This window comes from Misgurnus anguillicaudatus, chromosome 25 (genome assembly GCF_027580225.2).
Source record: "Misgurnus anguillicaudatus chromosome 25, ASM2758022v2, whole genome shotgun sequence".
In the NCBI taxonomy this organism is placed as follows: Eukaryota; Metazoa; Chordata; class Actinopteri; order Cypriniformes; family Cobitidae; genus Misgurnus; species Misgurnus anguillicaudatus.
In genome coordinates this window covers 15292337-15315487 of record NC_073361.2, presented here as the reverse complement: position 1 = coordinate 15315487, position 23151 = coordinate 15292337, and the positions used below count along the sequence as shown (strand labels likewise).

General features: G+C 37.4%; 1 protein-coding gene across 2 annotated transcripts in view; it reads left to right on the top strand.

Moving 5' to 3' along the window:
- tmem108 (transmembrane protein 108) overlaps positions 1 to 23151 on the top strand; it is a 67573-nt gene that overhangs the window by 27043 nt on the left and 17379 nt on the right. For both annotated transcript variants that reach the window (XM_055181953.2, XM_055181954.2), the window contains one exon: positions 17603 to 17686. In XM_055181953.2, the coding sequence (XP_055037928.2) occupies positions 17647 to 17686 (40 nt within the window). In that variant the 5' untranslated portion in view covers positions 17603 to 17646. The remainder of the gene's footprint in view (positions 1 to 17602; positions 17687 to 23151) is intronic.

Here is a 23151-nt window from a genome sequence, read left to right as displayed (position 1 = left end):
GGAAGCGTGTGAACACCCTACAATGAAAAAAATCCATCTACTACATTTTTTAAATCATTTTAAACCAGAGCAGTCTCATTAGGCATGCTGTTTTGATTCTCTTGTTAATGTGATGTCACACTGACAAAGCCCCGCCCACAGCCACTGACTGACTGCTTAATTTCCCCCCAAAGCTTTTCTAAATGTGTTTGTTAGCACTTTGTAACACTAATGTGACTAAAGATACTATTGTATTCACAGGAATCAGATCTATTTTAACCCATGCGCATTAAGGTACACACATGAACACTTTTTTTGCTCCCGCCCAAATATGGGCATATTGAATATGCAATAACCAAGCGTGCTGCACAAGCCCTGAAAAGTGAAGCCAAAACGTTTTGATCACCCCCCAGTGACTGGTCCCAGTATAGGTCATAAACCCCGCCTCCCCATGTTATGCAATGGGACTTGAGACCAACTACACAATTTAATTAAACTTCAATTATTTTTGTTTTCCGAAGCTGGTTTCTGTCATTTAATGTAGTTTTTATCACGCGATGTAAATTTAAGTGTTTGTTTTTAAAATAAGTGTTTTTAGTTAGTTATTTATATAGGGCTGTAACGATATATCGTGTGTCCTATTAAAAATACCTGTCTAAAATCAAATTTGCATCGCGATTCATGCGCAGCTTGTGCGTGTACTATGGCGTTTTGGTCAGTAAGAAGTCCGTTATTAATTTAAAATCATTATGAGTCTGAGTCGTTTATAACGTGCATTTAAAAAGCAACACTCGTTAAACAAAATCATTCAAAATATTCTTTATTATCATAAAAATACCTGAAACAATCTGAAGAATGCCGATATACATATTCCTGTAGACATTTCCTGGAATAGGGTTCGTAATGCTACTTCTTCTGTTGCACAATTGGAGTTTCTGCACGAGAGCGCCCCCTGGCTTTTGGATGTGGCGGCATTTTTCCGTAATTCATTCAAATTCATTCATTGAGAAAACGCGCATTTGCACGATAAATCGTTACAGCCCTAATTTAATACTATAAAAACGATGGTGTCAGAGCATGATTGACAGCTGTGATATGCGCATTCTGCGAGGGCGGGGCCTTGATTTTGCTGCTTTACTTCATGCTCACTACTGCGCAGGACTGGTCCCAAAATCGCTACTCAAGACCCAAGATTTCGTGACACTGGCGGCTTCACTTTTCACCAATGGAAGAGAGCGAACGGGCGTCGTCCAACTTTTTTTACAGTCTATGGCAATAACAAATGATCTGGGTATTTTGAGTTGAAACTTTACAGACACATTCTAGGCACACCTGAGACTTATATTACATCTTGTACACCTTTCCTTTAACAATCCACATGCCATCACTTATAAGCACAAACGGTGCAGGTTGAGTAACATGTCACTGTGGTTTCAGGCTGACAGTGACAGGTCATTTGTGACTCAGACTCAGATGTTTCTCTGTTGTTGTGTAGGAGGAGTAATATGTTGACAGCTCCCCTGCTGTTAGCTCTATACTGCTGTGTCAGGTCACCACACCAGACATCACCACTTTTTATCTCCATTTACCCAGAATGCCAAGGGACTCTATCGAGCTCCTGTGTGTATCTGGGCTGAGAATACATCTGCTTTGTACTAACAGCCAATTGCGACGGTGCTTGGGCCAGACACTGAACTGTTATTGGATAAAATACTACCTATTTCGTTGCTGGACTGTTTCTCACACTTTTATGGGATGGTGATACAGATTTTGCTCCGGTCTGTGTTGGATTTTCTTATAAATAGGGAATGACAAATGCAGAATGTGCACGTTTTTGTTTGTGGTAGTTTTTCATCATTTAGTTTTAGGATATAAGCCGGTCAATTGTGAATCAGTAGGCAAATGATTTTTAGAACAAGAAGAAGATCAATCTGAATACACCCACACTCAAGGTGGGCCGTTCATTCAGAGGTCACCAGTCAAAAATGTCCCTCCAGCGCTATTGAACATGTACTGATAAACAAGTCAAAAGCCCACTATTAGCCCTATCAGGGGACTTTACAACGGTCAATAATCAATGAGCTGAACCGGTTAAGGACGCCATTGAGAGTCTCAACAGGCATTAACCTAAACTGGCTGTCAGATGAACATGATCAAGAACAATGACTAGAAATGGGCAGTTGTTGTCACATTTCAGCCTTTAACAATTGTGTATGGTAAATACATAACATTGGTGGGTATTATTATTACTATTTTGATTATTTATTATTGTGGAAACAATTTATAAAGTAATTTTTTTTATGGAACCCTGATCAATTTATTTATTGGGTTTGGACTGTAGCTTTTGACTTTGGATTACATTTGTTGTGTGTTTTAAAGTAGTCATAAACACCCTGCAAACAAGAATTGATCTATTGAAGCCTCTGTGCCCAAGACACTGACCACAGATCAATGTCTGTAGAGTTAAACTAGACCGCAACAACAAACTCTACAGAAAAACACTGTCAGGGTTATAGTTTATCTTCATCTAATGCACATTTTGCACCTAACCTGATAATTCTTTGCTTTTACACCTATAAGTGTACCTGAAGGGATTTTTTTGTATACCACAGGGTAGGCTTGCCGCGATAGTCGGTGAAACGGTGATAACCGGTGCTTCATCCTCTCACCGGTTATATCACTTGCACACCGCGACACCGTCTTTCACCATCGTTTTGATATTTTCTTGTAATTAAATCATTTAGTTTCGTTAGAGAGAACAAACGCTTACAACTGAATGTGTCTGTTGTCTGATCAGCGGGGCTGAATGCGCGTCACGTCACAGAGCAGCCGCAGGTGTCAGATTTCATTTATTTCTGTCAGAGTTTGCAAGGCGAGCTGACTGACCAGGGTAGGGTTGCACCAGTCGTTCGTAAGTTCTTACTTAAACTGGGACGTAAAGTCCAAACTAGAGGCTTAGTAACTACTAGCTAGTTTATAACTAACTCTTTTCTTAATTCGGTTGCACCATTTGTTCTTAAGGCAGAACGTAGCTAGTAGGTCGTAAGCTCTCCGTAAAGTATTGCGTTGTCGCATAGAATGACGTCTATTTTTTTTTAATCCAATCACAAGCCTTATAATGGGTAAAGAGGAAATAGTCTGAACAGTGCGTATATTCAAACTCATTCTTGTCTCTCCTAAACTGAAAGTTAAAAGCAAACTTTATCTAACTCAAAACATTACACTTTTAATTGAAAATATCTATCCCACACATGGAGGAGAATATAAACAGGAAGACATTTTAAATCTTATTTTAATTGATGGATACACAGAAAATTAAACAGCTCTTGAAAACTCGTTGACGAGCTTGCGGCTCTTCATAATTTATACGAGCTCATCGATGTAATATAATCTGTCTGACATCTTATTCCAAGCGTTATTCATGGACAGGGGCTTCCGTAAATATTTAGTTACAACTTATTGTTACGTTTAAACTAAGTTTAATGGTGCAACGCAAAAACATTTAGTAGTGCGTAAGTTGTAACTTAGTGCCCATTTACGTCGTAACTAAGCTACGTTGTAACTTACGCACAGCTGGTGCAACCGGCCCCAGATGATGACAGAAGCCGCGTGCTTTGCTCGTTTTTGTATAATATACATATATGATGTTTAATACAAGCGAGATCGTTTTGTTGTTGTGTTTTTCATCATGAAAAATATTAAACCCATAATTCAAGCAGCGCTTTTATGGAGAAGTAGCCGGTTGCTCTGCTTGGGACTGGTGGGTTCTGTGAGAATTACCTGCGCACATTGACTCAAGCACTTAAGTAAACCAGCTGTTTCACTCGCATTGCACGCAATTCATATGCGATTTAACGCAGCATACGCAAGCAATGCATTTAAACAGTTGCGTAATTCAAAAGTGAAAGTAAAATGTGCACGTCTGCATGCGCATTTATAAGCCGGGATCACCGAGTTTGTGACGCGCTGATTAACCGGTGGGAAAATTACGTCACCGCGGCAACCCTACCACAGGGGTTATCCTAATCAACTTAATTTAAGTGCAACAAGGAATTTTTACAGTGTACAGCTGTAAAATTTCTGTTAAATACCCCTGATAGCACTTTTTTTTGAGAATTCAATGAGAAATGCTTTTGTCTATACAAAAAATCTTTTATTTTCTCACACTTACAAAAAAATGTACAAAAGCTGTCACTGGGGCGATACCCTTTCAAAAAATACATTCTTTTACCGAAAGAGTGGATATTAGTAGTACCTTAAAGATATGTATTGGTACCACATGTATGCAAATCTGCACCTAAATGGTATTAGAACCTTTTTAAAGGGTACGGTCCTGGTGACAATTTTTGTACCATTTTTTTGTAAGTAAGTATGCTAATTTTAAGCATCCTATCACTGTTTAAAAGTCCCGGGCAACAGGTTTAAATGCATCCAAGGTAAAAAAACAATGTAATTTTCTCAAAATATAAATTTAAAATAACCCCATTTCTCAGAGATCCCCAAACGATTCGTGTAAAGCCGTTCAACGACTCAGTCTGCCTAAACCCCACCTTTCAGTAGCCTACTCTGCTCTGATTGGTCAACTGACGCAGTCTCCGCACAGACCACAGATCAGTGGCACAGACAAACAATAGTGCAACATATATTGATCTAGTGCTAACATGATTTACTGAGAAGACATTATCGACATCAATACACATCATTCATCATTAATCCAAGCAATAAAAACGACAGCAGAAACTTAAATTTTTACACTTATTTAAGCATTTATAGCTAACCGGACCATAGCGAAAATGTAAACACAAATGCACATGCGTATAAGCTGCTTGCTAACGTGACTCTCTGACAGTATATTCAGTGTTTAAACACCGAAATCAATACACATCATTCATCATTAGTCCAAGTTATAAAAACAACGACAAACATTAACAATTTTACACTCATTTAAGCAACTTAAGCTAACCGGGCCACAGTTCAACTGCAACATGCGTTGCTAGCGCAGCTGACTGATAAGACATTACAGTAAACTAGACATTTTAGGACACTTTGAGGAAACTAAACATATTGTAATAATCATACCTACAGGTTGTGGTTAGGAGACGCATGTTGTTTCAAATAAAGTGGGTACTGAACCATCTTTCATTTACAAACGTCTAGTAAAGCCCTCCTTGAAAAAGTAATTTTGACCACTCCCTGCTTAAAAATCCATCATCAAACCTGCATGTACCAGCATGGGAATTATGCTGGTCTATGCTGGATAAGCTGGTGGTCACCAGCATACCAGCACCAAAACACAACACATGCTGGTCTTGCTGGTATGCTGGTTTTTTCAGCAGGGCTGAGTTTTCACAGCCAAACGTTTAGTAAATTCCTCTTTGAAAAAGTAATTTTAAATTCTGATTCTCCATATCTTCATCCTTTGGTAGTGAAAACAACCCAAACTTGCCTTCACAGCTGAAAACACAGCATCTTCTTGATATGATGTTTACACACTAACTAGCTGTGGGCAGGTCAGTTTTCGTTTCTCCCGGGCAAGACTGTAGGCAGAGATTATTATTATGCAAAGTGTTCGTATCTACGTAGATAGAGACAGGCAGGAGATACTTTAGAAGCCAATAACTTTATTAATCGTGCACTTTTTGGTTTAACTACTTTGCACATTGTTAACATTGATTGATTTCCGATTTTGGATCTGGGTGGCTCTTTAAGAGAGTGCAGAGTTTTTTGACAAATCTGAGCAGTTTAGGACACTGTTTAGATTTCACATGTCAGATTAGGATTTGAGACACAGGAAAAATTGACAAAATCCTAATTTTTCTCGTCAATTACTTTTGAAACAAACAAGACATTAAAGATATGTTATAACTAATATGTGTAGTACCAATTTATTGGGTGCCTAAATAAGATTTTAAAGATTTTGACACAGAGGACCTAAAAGACCCACTCTGCAATATAAACTAGTCGCTGATGTCTCTCTTGGGGATGGCAGTGCTGCGGTTTCATCTTTCTAAGCATTCCTGTATCTTATCTTCTTTTATTGTCCTTGTTTATTTTTAATGTGCCTGTGGGCTCTTCAAAGGCTGACTTGTGCAAAAAACGTGATTAAAGTGGATCACAAATAAGATCACAGTTAGTCGTACTAACTATATTGAGAGTATAAAGGACATTCAGGGGCCCAGGTTAAGCATTTAGTTAGGAAATTTAAGTAGTTTTTACAAACATACCTTACAAAAACAATACTGGTGTGCATCTTGAGACTAAACAATAACACTGATGTATGTTAGTCTGGGGCTAGGATAAGCCCTGTCTGGGAAACCACGCCTCAGTGTTTTTATTATATCTGCAAATAATTGTGATGTAACTATAAATATCTTTGCAATATTCTGCAAGCATCATGATTGTTATTGATGTGAATGACTGAGAGCAATTCAGCAAAAAATAGATCCTAAATTCTTTGTATTGCTAGATAGAATGGTTGCAATAAATGTAATCATTATAAAAAGTCCCCGTTGATCATTGTCTTTAAGTGTTATGCTCTTCATTACTTAGGATACTTGTTGAGATTCTCAGTTACCCGTCATCAGCTTTGTTTCAGACGTTTTCTTAACATTCCCTAATCTTCTGTGCCCACCCATCGACACATTACACACATAAGCAAGCACACAGACATTCACATAGTTAAGTCCTATGCATGGCCGCTCATGTTGAACGCAGGAGGAAGTATATAATTTCCCCTCATTTACTTTTAAACTCATGTTACTTCAGACTACCAGTGCCTTTGTGATCATTCATCTCATCTTAGGAATGTGCAGATGTTTCCAAAAAAATCCTGGTAATTTTTGTCATCATGCCGATTTCCAGGAAGCTTTAGTTGATAACAACAGTAAAACTCTTTGATGTGTTGTGATGTGTGCTGTATTAATGTACAGTGCATAATTTGGTATGTCCCTCAGAAGCCGTTACTGCGCTGTTAAACTAAATATCGGCAATTTAGTTTTTGTAATCAAATTTTGGCACAGACACAAAAAAAATTCCTATTTCATGTAGGTGTTAAATCAACAATAAAATCTGACTTTATTTACTCTATCATATACTCTCAGAATAAAATTACAAGAAAGTACAAAAGTTGTCACTGCAGCGGTAACTAAATGGTGCATATTGGTACCTCAAAGGAATATATCTGTACCAAAATGTTACATATTAGGACCTTTTTAAAAGGCACCGTCCCAGTGACAACTTTTTTTTTGATGGGATGAATATGTAATTTTGCTTTATTTTGCCATATATATATATATATATATTTAGTATGGCTGTCAAAGATTAAACAAACTTAATTATGTACAAAATAAAAGTTTGTTTTTGCACAATATTTCTGTATGCACTGCGTGTAATTATTTTGTATATATAAATATACACGCATGCATGTTTGTTTTTAAAAAAGATTTACATATATATATATATATATATATATATATATATATATATATATATATATATATATATATATATATATATATTTAGTTTTTATATATTTTATATTATAAATTAAAAAATATATACATAAATAATATTTTTTTAATTTATACATGTATGTGTGTATTTATATATACATAATAATTACACAAATATAGTATTCAAACACAAACTTTTGTTTTGAATGCGATTAATCTTGATTAATTTTTGACAGCCCTAATTTTCAGGTTATTACTGCTAACATGTTGTAGGGAAGGTTTTTTGTGCATGCATTGCTATTTTGCAAAAGGCCAATATTGTTTTTTTCTATTTGATTCTATCGGAGACAATTGTGAGATTTTTTTTGTCTTTTCTTAGGAGAAATATCTTAATCGCATGAGACTTAAGCAAACACTCCCCATTTTATCTAACTGAAATCTAGGAGATATTAAAGAGATCTCACATATGATCTTTCTGATTTTTTATCGCTAATAATCTGAGTAGTGCATTATTACATGTTTTTAAATATTTTGAATGATTTTTGAATTTCTTTAAAAAAAACATTTGCAGTTTAAGTTTAATTCATGGTGTCATGGGCATAAATTCATGGTGCTGGAATGGGCATAAACCATTGTAAATGTTTCGAAAGTAGGTCTACATAATGCATTGAACTATTTTCCATGATATAAATATAAAGCACATTAAAGGTTTTCGTAAAAGCCTCCATTAACTAATTCTCTTTACAAATGTATTATGTTTCATGTGAATAACGCTATCCTTTAGAGGCCCTTTCACAGTCTAGCTCCAAGCATCCCTTAAATCTAAGTTGGACCGTGTCATGCGCTGTCCATTCAGCCCAATTTCTTTCTTAGTGAAAGTTTGTGCCCACGCAAAATCAAACCCACAAGTTCTCTGAATAAATGACTTCGGCATCATAATCACTGCTGACACATCCATCACTACACATGTACAGAAAGAAACCCACACTCATTTATACACCTACACACGTAACCCTGCTCAGACTCGTCATTGCTAAACAGCTTACAAATGCAAAACCTGAATTTCAGATGCTCAAGCCTTACACAAGATCTGTCAACATACTTGATTTTTATACTTGGAAGTTGTTTTTTGGGCCATTTTACCTTTATTTAATAGTGACCGTGTAAGGAGAAGATAGGAAAGTTCAGGCTGGAGAAGAGAGGGTACGGGATTGGAATGGACCTCAGGGAGCCGAAAGTGCATCTGCACCATATGTCGGCACACTGCCCACTACACTATCAGCTCAGACAACATACTTATGACAAGATTTTTGTGTATACCTCTGTCAAAAATGTGACAATAAAATTGACATAAGTAAAATTAGTGCTGGGCGCAAAGGTTAATCTAGAGCAGTGGTTTTCAAACTGGGGGCCTCGAGATGGTGCCAGGGGGGCCCCAGTTTTATGACATTTTCTGAAATACATTAATTTATCATGAATTCTGTGCTACTAACCAAAAGCCCTACTTTTTTGTATAATTTAATGTTTTTTTATAAAAATGTTGCGTTTTAGAACAGTTTTTGTCACAAATTTTCTTTGGGGGGCCGCGAAGGAATGCACCATAGACCAGGGGGGCCGCACGCTGAAAAAGTTTGGGAACCACTGATCTAGAGTAATCGCATACAAAATAAAAGTGATTTTTGGCATAATATACAAGTGTGTGCTGTGCGTAATTATTATGTGTGTATTCTATACACATGAATAAAAAATTATATATAAAAAATTTAAATGTTTATATGTATGTGTGTGTTTTTAAAAATACATAATAATAACACAAAACAGACACACATATATTATGCAAAAAATAACTTTAATTTTGTATGCGATTAATCTAGATTAATCTTTGCCCAGCTCTATTTGAAATATAAAATAGTTTTTTAAAGAAAAAAAATAGGATTTTCGAAAACAGGCCCTGCAAAGTGTCTGTTATTATTATAATACAAACCTTGAATTTCCAGCAAAAATAACTTACATAATAAAATGCTTTTCATACTGTAATGATTTGATTTTAGCCCTACATATAATATGATTTTAGCCCTACATAGGCGGAGTTTTGCATTTGTGCTTTAGGGGGCACCTAACAGCAAACAAGGGTACTTCAATATTTTGAGTTTAGCAAGAGTTTTAGGTTTAAGTTACCCAGTCTACCCATTCAAATATTAAGATTGAGAAAATAAAATATGAATTCTCACATTTCTACTTATTAAAAGGTCAGACAAAATCGTAATTGGCTCCGACCCCCCCCCCCCCCAAACTCTGCCTATGTGGTCATATCACACATCCCTAACCTGAGCATGGCTTCATGACTTGACTTATAGTTAGCTTTTCAAAAGTGAACTGACATTAAAGGGGACATTTCATGAAAATCTGACATTTTCCATGTTTAAGTGCTATAATTGGGTCCTCAGTGCTTCTATCAACCTAGAAAATGTGAAAAAGATTAACCCAGTAGCTTCTTTTTTAACAGTTTTTACCATTTTCTGTAAACATGTGAAAAAATTGGTCATTTAAATTTGGCTCCCCTTGTGATGTCAGAAGGGGATAATACCGCCCCTTAATCTGAACTATCCAACCACAGCACTGCCATTTAGTGCAGAGATCAACTCATTTGCATTTAAAAAGACACACCCAAAATGGCACATTTTCCCTCACACCTACAAAGTGGCAATTTTAACATCTTAATAAAAATTTTAATAAATTATCTATATGCTATTTTGAGCTAGAACTTCACATACATACTCTGGGGACACCAAATATTTATTTGAAATCTTAAAAAAGTCTTGTCCCCTTTAAGATAACATCATCCCCATTCATTTAGCTCTTAACCATTGAGCCAAAATGCTCTGTTGTGTTGTGTTGCGTCTAATGAATGGACATTCATTGGCATTAGACACTTTTTCTTAACCTGAGGAAGAGGTAGCGAGTGTCGTTGAGTTCCCCGTGGCAGCCGTGAAAGTCATGCCGGGAAGGTAATGCACTTTTAATGGCGTGGTGCAGAGCCCTGCAGCTGTGACGGCCTGTGTAGCTGCGGTGCTGATTGATTACGCGTCTCGCGGGGGCCAGCGAGAGTGACGCTGCACCCGCAATTCATCGCTCTCCATCAGGGCCACTGGAGAACCAGTCGTGAATCAGCAGAACGCCACGCTGCACACTGGTATTCACACAGAGCTCTAATTGTCTAGCCTGGTGAATCATCTTTACATATATTATTTTTCTTTTTTTTGTGATTAGAATAAGTCTCTTTTCTTGGATGAGGTCAGTTAAATTAATGGTGGTGAATACGGATAATAGAGAGATCTGAAAATGAAGAGTATTATCCAATGCTTTTACTTGTTGCCTGATGTTTACTGGTCGTCTGATGTTTATGTAACCTTGTAAAGAGAGGCAAGATGAATTCATAATTACCGGTATATCCGGCTGTTTAGGAATAGAATTTCTAAATACATTTATTCTATATGCCACAAGGACTCAAAATTAGTATGCAATTTATGAGCTTTTGCAGCTTTGTAATAAATATCATTTTGAAGTACATTAAGTGGATTTAATTTAAAAGATCAAGGAAATGTGGATTTTTTTTATATGGCCCCTTTAAATATTACGAAAATTATAAACCATAATATAGTTTATAGCAGAGCCTGAATTCCTGATGCATTTTCTTACGTCTGAAAGGTTATTTAGGACATTTAGTGATTGTAAGATGACAGTATGAAATGCCAAACATCTGTTCGAGCACATTTTAAGAGGTCAGTCGGTGGTAATCACTGACACAGTGTCACATTTCACATGCTCGATCACTACAATAATTGTTCCTCTCAATCACATACAGAAAGAGAAAACACATGGAGAAGTTTAGAGTCCTGAACACTAATCACTATTAGAGAAACAAACATCAAACTAAAAAAAACAAGTGACTACTACTAACTCTCCTATCAGGCATGTTGCAGTTCTTTGTTGTTTGTTGAAACAGGAATACATTAAGCCCCATTCCCAGACTGTTAGATTTCTTCCTTATGTTGTAGATTTCTGCCATTGGACATACTACACTGGCCCTCAGTTTACCTCCGATCCTAAGCAACACACCTGAACAAGACCAGTTATTAAACTCTATTGTAGTTATTAGGGTTTGTTATATTATAAAAGTCAGGAATCAATTGTGTTCTAATATTAACCTGTCCTTTTACTAAGATGAGCACATGTGACCCTGCCTGTGAAAACCTAGCTAAAGTATGTACCTCGGTTGTGCGGCAGTACCCTTTTAAAAAGTACAGCATATTAGTACATCAGAGATGCGTATTGGTACCAATGTGTGCATATTAGTACTTTGGAGATGTGTATTGGTGCTGAAAAGTGCATATTAGTACTTTGGAGATGTGTATTGGTGCCAAAGAGTGCATATTTGTACTTCTGAGATGCGTATTGGTACCAATGAATGCATATTAGTACTTTGGAGATGCGTATTGGTGCCAAAGAGTGCATATTAATACATCGGAGATGCGTATTGGTGCCAGAGAGTGCATATTTGTACTTCTGAGATGCGTATTGGTACCAATGAATGCATATTAGTACTTTGGAGATGCGTATTGGTGCTGAAAAGTGCATATTAGTACTTTGGAGATGCGTATTGGTGCCAAAGAGTGCATATTAATACATCGGAGATGCGTATTGGTGCCAGAGAGTGCATATTTGTACTTCTGAGATGCGTATTGGTACCAATGAATGCATATTAGTACTTTGGAGATGCGTATTGGTGCTGAAAAGTGCATATTAGTACTTTGGAGATGTGTATTGGTGCCAAAGAGTGCATATTTGTACTTCTGAGATGCGTATTGGTGCCAATGTGTGCATATTAGTACTTTGGAGATGTGTATTGGTGCCAAAGAGTGCATATTAGTACATCGGAGATGCGTATTGGTGCCAAAGAGTGCATATTTGTAATTCTGAGATGTGTATTGGTACCAATGAGTGCATATTTGTACTTTGGAGATGCGTATTGGTGCTAAAGAGTGCATATTGATATTAGTACATCGGAGATGCGTATTGGTACCAATGTGTGCATATTAGTACTTTGGAGATGTGTATTGGTACCAATGAATGCATATTAGAACTTTGGAGATGCGTATTGGTGCTGAAAAGTGCATATTAGTACTTTGGAGATGTGTATTGGTCCCAAAGAGTGCATATTAGTACATCGGAGATGCGTATTGGTGCCAAAGAGTGCATATTTGTACTTCTGAGATGCGTATTGGTGCCAATGTGTGCATATTAGTACTTTGGAGATGTGTATTGGTGCCAAAGAGTGCATATTAGTACATCGGAGATGCGTATTGGTGCCAAAGAGTGCATATTTGTAATTCTGAGATGTGTATTGGTACCAATGAGTGCATATTTGTACTTTGGAGATGCGTATTGGTGCTAAAGAGTGCATATTGATATTAGTACTTTGGAGATGTGTATTGGTACCAATGAATGCATATTAGAACTTTGGAGATGCGTATTGGTGCTGAAAAGTGCATATTAGTACTTTGGAGATGTGTATTGGTCCCAAAGAGTGCATATTAGTACATCGGAGATGCGTATTGGTGCCAAAGAGTGCATATTTGTAATTCTGAGATGTGTATTGGTACCAATGAGTGCATATTTGTACTTTGGAGATGCGTATTGGTGCTAAAGAGTGCTGATTGATATTAGTACATCGGAGATGCGTATTGGTACCAATGTGTGCATATTAGTATTTTGGAGATTTGTATTGGTACCAATGAATGCATATTAGAACTTTGGAGATGCGTATTGGTGCTGAAAAGTGCATATTAGTACTTTGGAGATGTGTATTGGTCCCAAAGAGTGCATATTAGTACATCGGAGATGCGTATTGGTGCCAAAGAGTGCATATTTGTAATTCTGAGATGTGTATTGGTACCAATGAGTGCATATTTGTACTTTGGAGATGTGTATTGGTGCTAAAGAGTGCATATTGATATTAGTACATCGGAGATGCATATTGGTACCAATGTGTGCATATTAGTACTTTGGAGATGCGTATTGGTGCTGAAAAGTGCATATTAGTACTTTGGAGACGTGTATTGGTGCCAAAGAGTGCATATTTGTACTTTGGAGATGCGTATTTGTGCCAAAGAGTGCATATTGATATTAGTACATCGGAGATGCATATTGGTACCAATGTGTGCATATTAGTACTTTGGAGATGTGTATTGGTGCCAAAGAGTGCATATTTGTAATTCTGAGATGTGTATTGGTACCAATGAGTGCATATTTGTACTTTGGAGATGCGTATTGGTGCTAAAGAGTGCATATTAGTACATCGGAGATGCGTATTGGTGCCAAAGAGTGCATATTTGTAATTCTGAGATGTGTATTGGTACTGTACCAATGAGTGCATATTTGTACTTTGGAGATGCGTATTGGTGCCAAAGAGTGCATATTTGTAATTCTGAGATGTGTATTGGTACCAATGTGTCATATTAGCACTATGGAGATGTGTATTGGTGCCAAAGAGTGCATATTAGTACATCGGAGATGCGTATTGGTGCCAAAGAGTGCATATTTGTAATTCTGAGATGTGTATTGGTACCAATGTGTGCATATTAGTACTTTGGAGATGTGTATTGGTGCCAAAGAGTGCATATTAGTACATCGGAGATGCGTATTGGTGCCAAAGAGTGCATATTTGTAATTCTGAGATGTGTATTGGTACCAATGAGTGCATATTTGTACTTTGGAGATGCGTATTGGTGCTAAAGAGTGCATATTGATATTAGTACATCGGAGATGTGTATTGATACCAATGTGTGCATATTAGTACTTTGGAGATGTGTATTGGTGCCAAAGAGTGCATATTAGTACATCAGAGATGCATATTGGTGCTGAAAAGTGCATATTTGTACAAAAGAGATATGTATTGGTGCTGAAGAGTGCATATTAGTACTATGGAGATGCGTATTGGTGCTGAAAAGTGCATATTAGTACCTTGGAGATGCGTATTGGTTCCAAAGAGTGCATATTAGTACATCAGAGATGCGTATTGGTGCTGAAGAGTGCATATTAGTACTATGGAGATGCGTATTGGTGCTGAAAAGTGCATATTAGTACTTTGGAGATGTGTATTGGTGCCAAAGAGTGCATATTAGTACAACGGAGATGCGTATTGGTGCCAAAGAGTGCATATTTGTACTTTGGAGATGTGTATTGGTGCTAAAGAGTGCATATTGATATTAGTACATCGGAGATGCGTATTGGTACCAATGTGTGCATATTAGTACTTTGGAGATGCGTATTGGTGCTGAAAAGTGCATATTAGTACTTTGGAGACGTGTATTGGTGCCAAAGAGTGCATATTTGTACTTTGGAGATGCGTATTTGTGCCAAAGAGTGCATATTGATATTAGTACATCGGAGATGCATATTGGTACCAATGTGTGCATATTAGTACTTTGGAGATGTGTATTGGTGCCAAAGAGTGCATATTAGTACATCAGAGATGCGTATTGGTGCCAAAGAGTGCATATTTGTAATTCTGAGATGTGTATTGGTACCAATGAGTGCATATTTGTACTTTGGAGATGCGTATTGGTGCTAAAGAGTGCATATTGATATTAGTACATCAGAGATGCGTATTGGTGCTGAAGAGTGCATATTTGTACAAAAGAGATATGTATTGGTGCTGAAGAGTGCATATTAGTACTATGGAGATGCGTATTGGTGCTGAAAAGTGCATATTAGTACCTTGGAGATGCGTATTGGTTCCAAAGAGTGCATATTAGTACATCAGAGATGCGTATTGGTGCTGAAGAGTGCATATTTGTACAAAAGAGATATGTATTGGTGCTGAAGAGTGCATATTAGTACTATGGAGATGCGTATTGGTGCTGAAAAGTGCATATTAGTACCTTGGAGATGCGTATTGGTTCCAAAGAGTGCATATTAGTACATCAGAGATGCGTATTGGTGCTGAAGAGTGCATATTTGTACAAAAGAGATATGTATTGGTGCTGAAGAGTGCATATTAGTACTTTGGAGATGTGTATTGGTGCCAAAGAGTGCATATTAGTACATCGGAGATGCGTATTGTGCCGAAGAGTGCATATTGATATTAGTACATCGGAGATGCGTATTGGTACCAATGTGTGCATATTAGTACATCGGAGATGTGTATTAGTGCCAAAGAGTGCACATTAGTACCTCAAAGATACGTATTAGTGCCAAAGAGTGCATATTAGCACCTCTGAGATGCGTATTAGTGCAAAGAGTGCATATTAGCACCTCTGAGATGCGTATTAGTGCCAAAGAGTGCACATTAGTACCTCTGAGATGCGTATTAGTGCCAAAGAGTGCACATTAGTACCTCTGAGATGTGTATTAGTGCCAAAGAGTGCATATTAGTACCTCGGAGATGCATTATGTCTCCTCAAAAACAATCTGTAAGTGTGTAATCACTATCAAAATCCTGTTGCTTAGAGTCACCTAGTAAGACATTGTGATATGCAAAAGCAACATCTGAACAATCACATTTTTTTTTGGGATGTTTTGAATTAAACATTTTTGCACCCAGTTTCAAAGTTCTTTATAAGCTACAAAAAATCTTGAAGCACACTTGTCTGTGCTACACTGTAAAATACCCAGAAACTCAAAAGTGATCCTCTACCTGTCAGTAAAGCCTGAAGGGAGCTCCCCTGACAGCTTTATTTCACTATAACATTTCAGACGACCTTGGCTCATCTCAAAGCCTCTGTCTGTCCAGACAGACAATTTAAAGGCTTCTGTTTCACAACTGACCCGTCACCAGCAAACCTTCGATGTGAACACTAACCAAACATCATCATAGGAAGGGGGGGCTGTTTTGGGGAGCTTGTTGGCTCAAGGGCTTAATAGACACATGGGTAATATCTTGACGTCAAGTTTCATTGTATACAGATTGTTCTCACAGTTGTCGCTTTGATGAGATTTTAATATCATTTTCTTTTAAGGTTGCCAGGAGTCTCTGTGTGTGTCATTTCCCATAGTGGTTTGTTAAGAGGGAGCAAATCCCATAGGATGATAGCTAAAAATGAGCACAGGTACCCAAATTGCATCTTGGATAGTTTACTCGAACTGTATTTGCAGTCATTGCACTTTTGGCCAACACGTTTATTTGCATCCCAACATTTTACCCAGTGCTTTTCAGTTTGTACTCCACTGACCTCATCTTTGTTGTCTGAGAAAAATGCCCTCTCTCCATGCAGGTGGACATGACTCACTAATAGATTTCTTAGACAGATTCACACGCAGTGTTTTTGTTCAAGTATTTACTGAAAAAAACATCAGTGATTCAGACATTTTGGTGATGATATTGCAATGACTGTATTGCACACACACAACATCATTTCCAGAACGACACACATAAGCCTTTGTATCTATTGATCGCAACATGATTGACTGCATTGATCGAAAGTCTGAAAACATACGGCGGTCAAAATAACATCTTCCTCTAGATTTGCACCTGGTACGCAAATTTTTTTTTTCTTTATATCATACACTAAGATTAACTTATTTGAATAGTAAGCCAATCATCAGATCAATATTAACTGGTTAAAAGCATCGATCAAAGGCTGTTTAGCTGTGGCTTGAATTGTACTTGATGAGCGACTCTATTTGGTCCAAAGTTTCAGCTCATAATGAATAGATTATAAAAAGCGATCAATGCTTTAGTCAATGTACGGTGGTCACCGCGGTTGTGTTGGCGAGACTTTTAGATTAGCATGTGATTCAGACGTCCTCTCACCCAGGGGGGCTCAAATCTCATTTCACATCCTTTATCGACTCAGTATGTCTCGGGATGCGGTTGAAGTCGCGATACCCAAAGGACAAGATATGAGACTGACAATTTTGACACATTAACAATCACACACACACATATCCATAGAGACTCTTCTCTTGATGGAGAGAGACATTGTGTCCGTGTCCATTTGCATTTAACAGTGTAACAGTTTCCTGACTATAAAAGTGTCAGTGGGTGTCAATGGTCTGAACACGAGGGAATAAAGCTGGAATTTTAATGAGTAGGCGATGTCTGCTAAATGACTGGATGTAAATAAATGTTAATGTTTAAAAATGACTCCCGTCTGTCTTTTGTCCTGTAGAGAACCATGAGCACTGTGGAGGAGGAACCGGACCACATGATACCATGAAGAGAAGCCTGAAGGTCCTGCTCCACCAGCTGCTGAGTAAGTCTTTCATTACATTAAAAAGTATTTTAACATATGGGTCATTCCACCGAATCGGTGCTATTTGCATGGTGTAACTCGTCAAAATTGAAGTGTATATTTTTAACACTAAATTTAATAACACTGGTCAATCTCAGGTAACTAGTTTATTTTTAACATGGTTTCTTAATGAGAATATAAAGTTTTTAGCATAGATTTAGCAAATTCTTGAAATATAGCTGCAGTAAATAAGTGCTAATAGTGATTTACCAAAATGTTTTATTTTAAAATAATCTGATAACATCAAATAAATAATATAGGTAACAGGACTGTACATTAAGATTGACATTTACAGTCATAGCATCAATATCATAAAATATACAGAAAAGAAAATTAGAAAAGTGACTTTTGGTCTTCACATGACCTTCAGAAGATCCAGATAATGTCACTTCCTCTTGAAAATGTGACTTGCGAGATATTCCTAAATTTTCAAAGGGTACGTGTTGGGTAACAGGACTGAGTGAAATCCTGGGGACATGACTTAAAGGCGGAGTCCATGATGTTTGAAAGCCAATGTTGATATTTGAAATCACCTAAACAAACACGCCCCTACCCCAATAGAATCTGGACCTTCTGTTGATAGACCCGCCCCACACATACGCAACCCGGCATTTGATTTGATTTGATTTGATTGGCTATAAGTGTGTTTTGGTAGTCGGCCCGTCTCCTTTTCCAACGCGTTTTTCAAACATCGTGGACTCCGCCTTTAAATGTGCATTTTATCTAAAGTATTATGACTTTTTCAATGGTAAAAAATATTTAAAGCAAAGATTTGATATGGACTCATACAAAAATGCAAAAAATAAAGATATCTAAAGAATTGTTTGCTTTATATTTGAAGGTAAAGTATAGAGATAGAGAGCAGGTACAGATAAAAATGCAATTTTTTTAGTGTTCTGTGTAGTTTTTATTAATGTTTTAAAATATTTAGTTTAAATTTGGTGTTAGATTGACATGCAGGACTAGTATGAACTGGATATGGGTCATTCCACCGAATGGGTAACATTGCTGTCCCCATGATATTAAAAGTATAAAAATGCATGAAAAAAAATTATTAAGCAAAGTGTCCTGTACCAGGCCCCTAAGGGGACATGGAGAAAAAATTAAATAAAGTTTAATTTCGCGTGAAAGCAAGAGCCCACGAAAGTTTCACATGCACGCGCTATAGTTTCACGTGCGCATGCGAAACTAAACTTTATATAATTTTTTTTCCATGTCCCCATAGGGGCTCCGCACAGGACACTTTGCTTAAAGCACCACTATGTAGTTTCCATGTAAAAATGACTTGCAGCTCCCCCATGTGGTTGAAAAGCGCAACAGAGCTTGGGATCAGACACTCTTCTGCATGCAGGGGGAGTGGCGGGGCTGTTTGATCTACCCTCCACCGCCACTTTCAGAGTGTGCTTGTAGCAGCTAGGAGGCTGCTCAGGTTGCAGCAACAGTACAATTTGTCCAGTTAAAAGTTGTTCTATCACTGAAATTATTTTAGAGGATTATTTAAAGGTGACATAGAATGATTGAACGGAGTATTTATCCTTGTTCTGTGATGTGACATGTAGACAAAAAATGTTTTGTTTGGGTCTGTAATGCCTTAGAAGCTTCCTAAAAACCTCTATCAGATAGCTCTATTAGGGTGGGAGATTTTAAACAAGTGGTTTTGCATCTATTTGGCTCCCCCTACTGGCTTAACTTGCAATCTCATTACTGATTGGCTGACTTTGCTGCCACTCAAAAAATGTAGCCAATTATTTTAAAGTGGAGGGGCGGTTAGATGCCTGTGATGTCATAAGCATCAGTTTTTCAGATTGGGCCGTTTTCTGGCTGACATTTCTAAAAGAGGAATTTCTATGAGACTGAGATGTTTAGCATGTTTAGCACTTTTTGTATGTTTGTGAATGTGGGTAGACTACCATTATTCAACAAAGACAAGGTAAAAATGTTTTTTTCATTCTCTGTCCCCTTTAAAGGTAAAAAACTACATAGTGTTGCTTTAAAGGAACAGTATGTAAGAAATTTATATCAATTAATCATAAAATGGCCCTGATATGTCACTAGACATCACTAGAAATCATTTTCTCAACTGATGTTTATGTTGTCATGTTGTGTATTGGCCAGTGATTGCAGTACCAGTTTTAGCCACAAGTTTTGTGATTGCAGTACCAGTTTTGGCCACAATGCTACATACTGTTCCTTTAATTAACGTTTTTTTTTTTTTTTTTGTTAGTTTTCATGCATTTTTATACTTTTAATATCTTGGGGACAGCAATGTTACCCATTCGGTGGAATGACCCATATCCAATTCATACTAGAATGGATGTAGGTTGAAGCCAGTTAAATGTATCAATGGGGAACCTGCTAACCAATGAGGTCTAACTGGTAGGAAAATTTTATACTACAAATATGGCAAGTACAGTATACACTCTGAAACAAAGTCATTGGGACTATATACCCTTTAAAAAGGTCATATGCACCATTTACATACAAATATGTATACATTTGGTACCAATATGTACCCCTGAGGTGCTAATATGCATTCTTTAAGTACAAAGGTGTGCTTTTTGAGGGCTTTAGGTACTATATAGCATATTATTTTGGTTCTTTGCTCAGAGCACTTGCAGTTATAAGTATTGACAATGCCTCTTGATATCCGTTTGGCTCTGAACCAGCATGTTAGTATGAACATGAGATCAGACAGTGAAGTCTTCCTTGGCTCTTAGTTTGAAGAGAGATTGTATTACTTTGAAATTTTTATAGACTGCATGCACACAAAAACATGGGTGCTAGCATAACCTATTTCAGTGTAAACGGTTTAAATGAAAAATTGGGCGCTCAGGTGTATTTCCACCCATTCATCCAAACTCCAAATGAAGTTTTTCTGGGAAAACATGCCAATAGTGTCTGGAGATATTCAGCTCATTTTTGATATCTTATGGGTTTCAAGTAGCCCAGCTGAGCCCTGTCGAACTCGAGGCTGTTAAGATTGATGTGGTTCTGGTGTCTTGAGGTGCTTTGAACTTAATTCATGAGGATTCGCTCTAGGGTCAAAGGTTATTACAGGTTAACAATACTTACATTTGTTATTTAAAGAGCACCTATCGTCCGATTCACGTTTTTTAAGTTTCCTTTGGTGTAAGTGTGTATAAGTACATGTTCACAATATGCAAAAAGGTACAAACCCCAAAGTAAACGATGACGCGAGATATCGTCTCAAACATAAATCTCTTTTCTTGGACTACAACAAACGCACGGATTGTAAGCAACAGTTTACTTCCTGGGATTGGTGATGTAGTAAAGTCCGACATTATCATAATTGACTCACAGCCTGTAAATTAACTCCTGTAAGCATTGCATTGTGAGCGAATCTTTCAAACATGGTAAGGAGCATCACATTTCCTGGTGACGTCAGATGTATTCAGGCCAATCACAACATACAGATTAGCTGGCCAATCAGGGACACAGAGCTTTTCAAATCCGTGCGTTTCAGGAAGAGAGTGAAATCTGGAGCTACAAAAATGTATGGTATGTGGAAAATGATGTGTTTTTAACCATAAACCACGCGAACACATTGCATTATACCAAATAATCAAATTTTTAGCAATGAAATAGGTGCTCTTTAAATTTTTTTAAGATTAGCTCAGTTACAACTGCAGATAATCCTGTTTAAATAGTTACCCCCATCCCTTTTTCACTAGGAATATTTTGAGCTACTGTAGCTCAATGATATGACTTATGTGTTAAGAATTTCCTGTTTAAAGTGTTTGCGTCCTGTGCACCCGAAATAATAATTAAAGATCTGTAAGCGTTCATGTAAATGACAGATTTGATATCGTCAATAAACAAATTCATTCCTTCTGTGCTTGTCTACCCTTCTGACTGGGTAAACATCCGAAAGTTCAGAGGGACTGCAGAGCACCAAGGCAACCAAAATCACAAACAGGAAGCCGTTATCAGGGGGTATTATGGTTGTCGCTTTATCTATGAGCTCACATCTGCGCCACCCTGCCCCTCCCTCAACACAGGAAAAGCCCTAACTGACCCACAGTTCTCTGGGGCAAAGTGTCACTTACTTTAAAGACTTGAACCCCACAGAGACACCAGAGGAATTTATTCATTGGTCGGATTCATTGTTTGGGTTTTGTTCGCATTTGTAGCTTAAAATAATCCTTTGTGTGAATGTCAAAGAGCTTTTATTTAGCATGTCAACAGTTAAAATGTACTGTATAGGTTTATGTGTGTATTTTTATCATCTACTTTTTAGTGGTATTTTGTGCAAAGGCCACCACCGGCTTTGTTGTTTTAGCACTCAGTAGACACTAAGTAAACTACACTGTCAGAACAAATTGACAAGAAATTTCACCTTTCAAAAAGTACACATTTGCACCTCAGAGGTGCATTGTATTAGGACCTTTTTAAAGGGTACTACCCCAGTGATAGCTATGGGACCATTTTTGACCATTTTGTCTGACAGTGTATAAAAACTTATTTGTTTTGGGCAATTTAAGTACAATCTGTATCTAGTATAAAAAATCAACAATCTCGAGTGGTCACCTGAGATACTGTTTTGACACTTGCATCTTAAATGTGTTTACTGTGTGTCCTATTTTGTGACTACAAATTAAGAGTTCAGATGCAAGCCGCTAAAGGCCACCTCTGTCAAAAATGAGATAATAATTGTAACCGGATGCTCTCGAAACGTATATGTTCATCAAATACTTCCGTGTCAAATTCGCTTAATCCATTCAAAAAAAAATATTTAAAAATTATAATTAACAAGCAATCATGCCAGACGCACTTAGTGGGTTTTGCATCTGAACTGTTCAAATGTATCTTATTACATTGGTGTGTTTACCATCCAAAAAAAGCACAATATGGCAGCTCACTTGCTCTCAAACACACTTGAATTTTGGTGTTCCTGAAGCTCAACTAGTAGATAAGAAGACTAGTAGACTGGCAATGCAGAGATGTCATGGGTTCAATACGCAAATGTGAATAATTTTGGATTAAAGCGTCTGCCAGGTCTCATGTAGCCAGACCTACTGAAGGTCTGGGAACCATGGCAGCTTTGAATTGCCAATGACCGCACAATAGACCATATGAATGACACGTAAAACAACCAATCACGTTTCGCGTTGTGTCATGTTATGTTTGGGGCTTGGAGATGTCGCCACGATAACAGACCAGTGTGCAACCATCCTTCACGAAGTCTCTATAGTTTAAAACAACAATAGCAAACCCGTTAAAATACCTTGCATACTTTTAAACATGCAGTGTTTATTCGATGTTGATGAAGGATGATGTCACTGATGTAAACATGAAAGCTTTCTTCTTCAGTCAGACGGCTTTGTGTTGCTTCCGTGCGAATCGCGACACACACATCTCCCGGAAATCCTGTGTAATTCAACCAATCAGAGTCTTGTCTCGAGGTT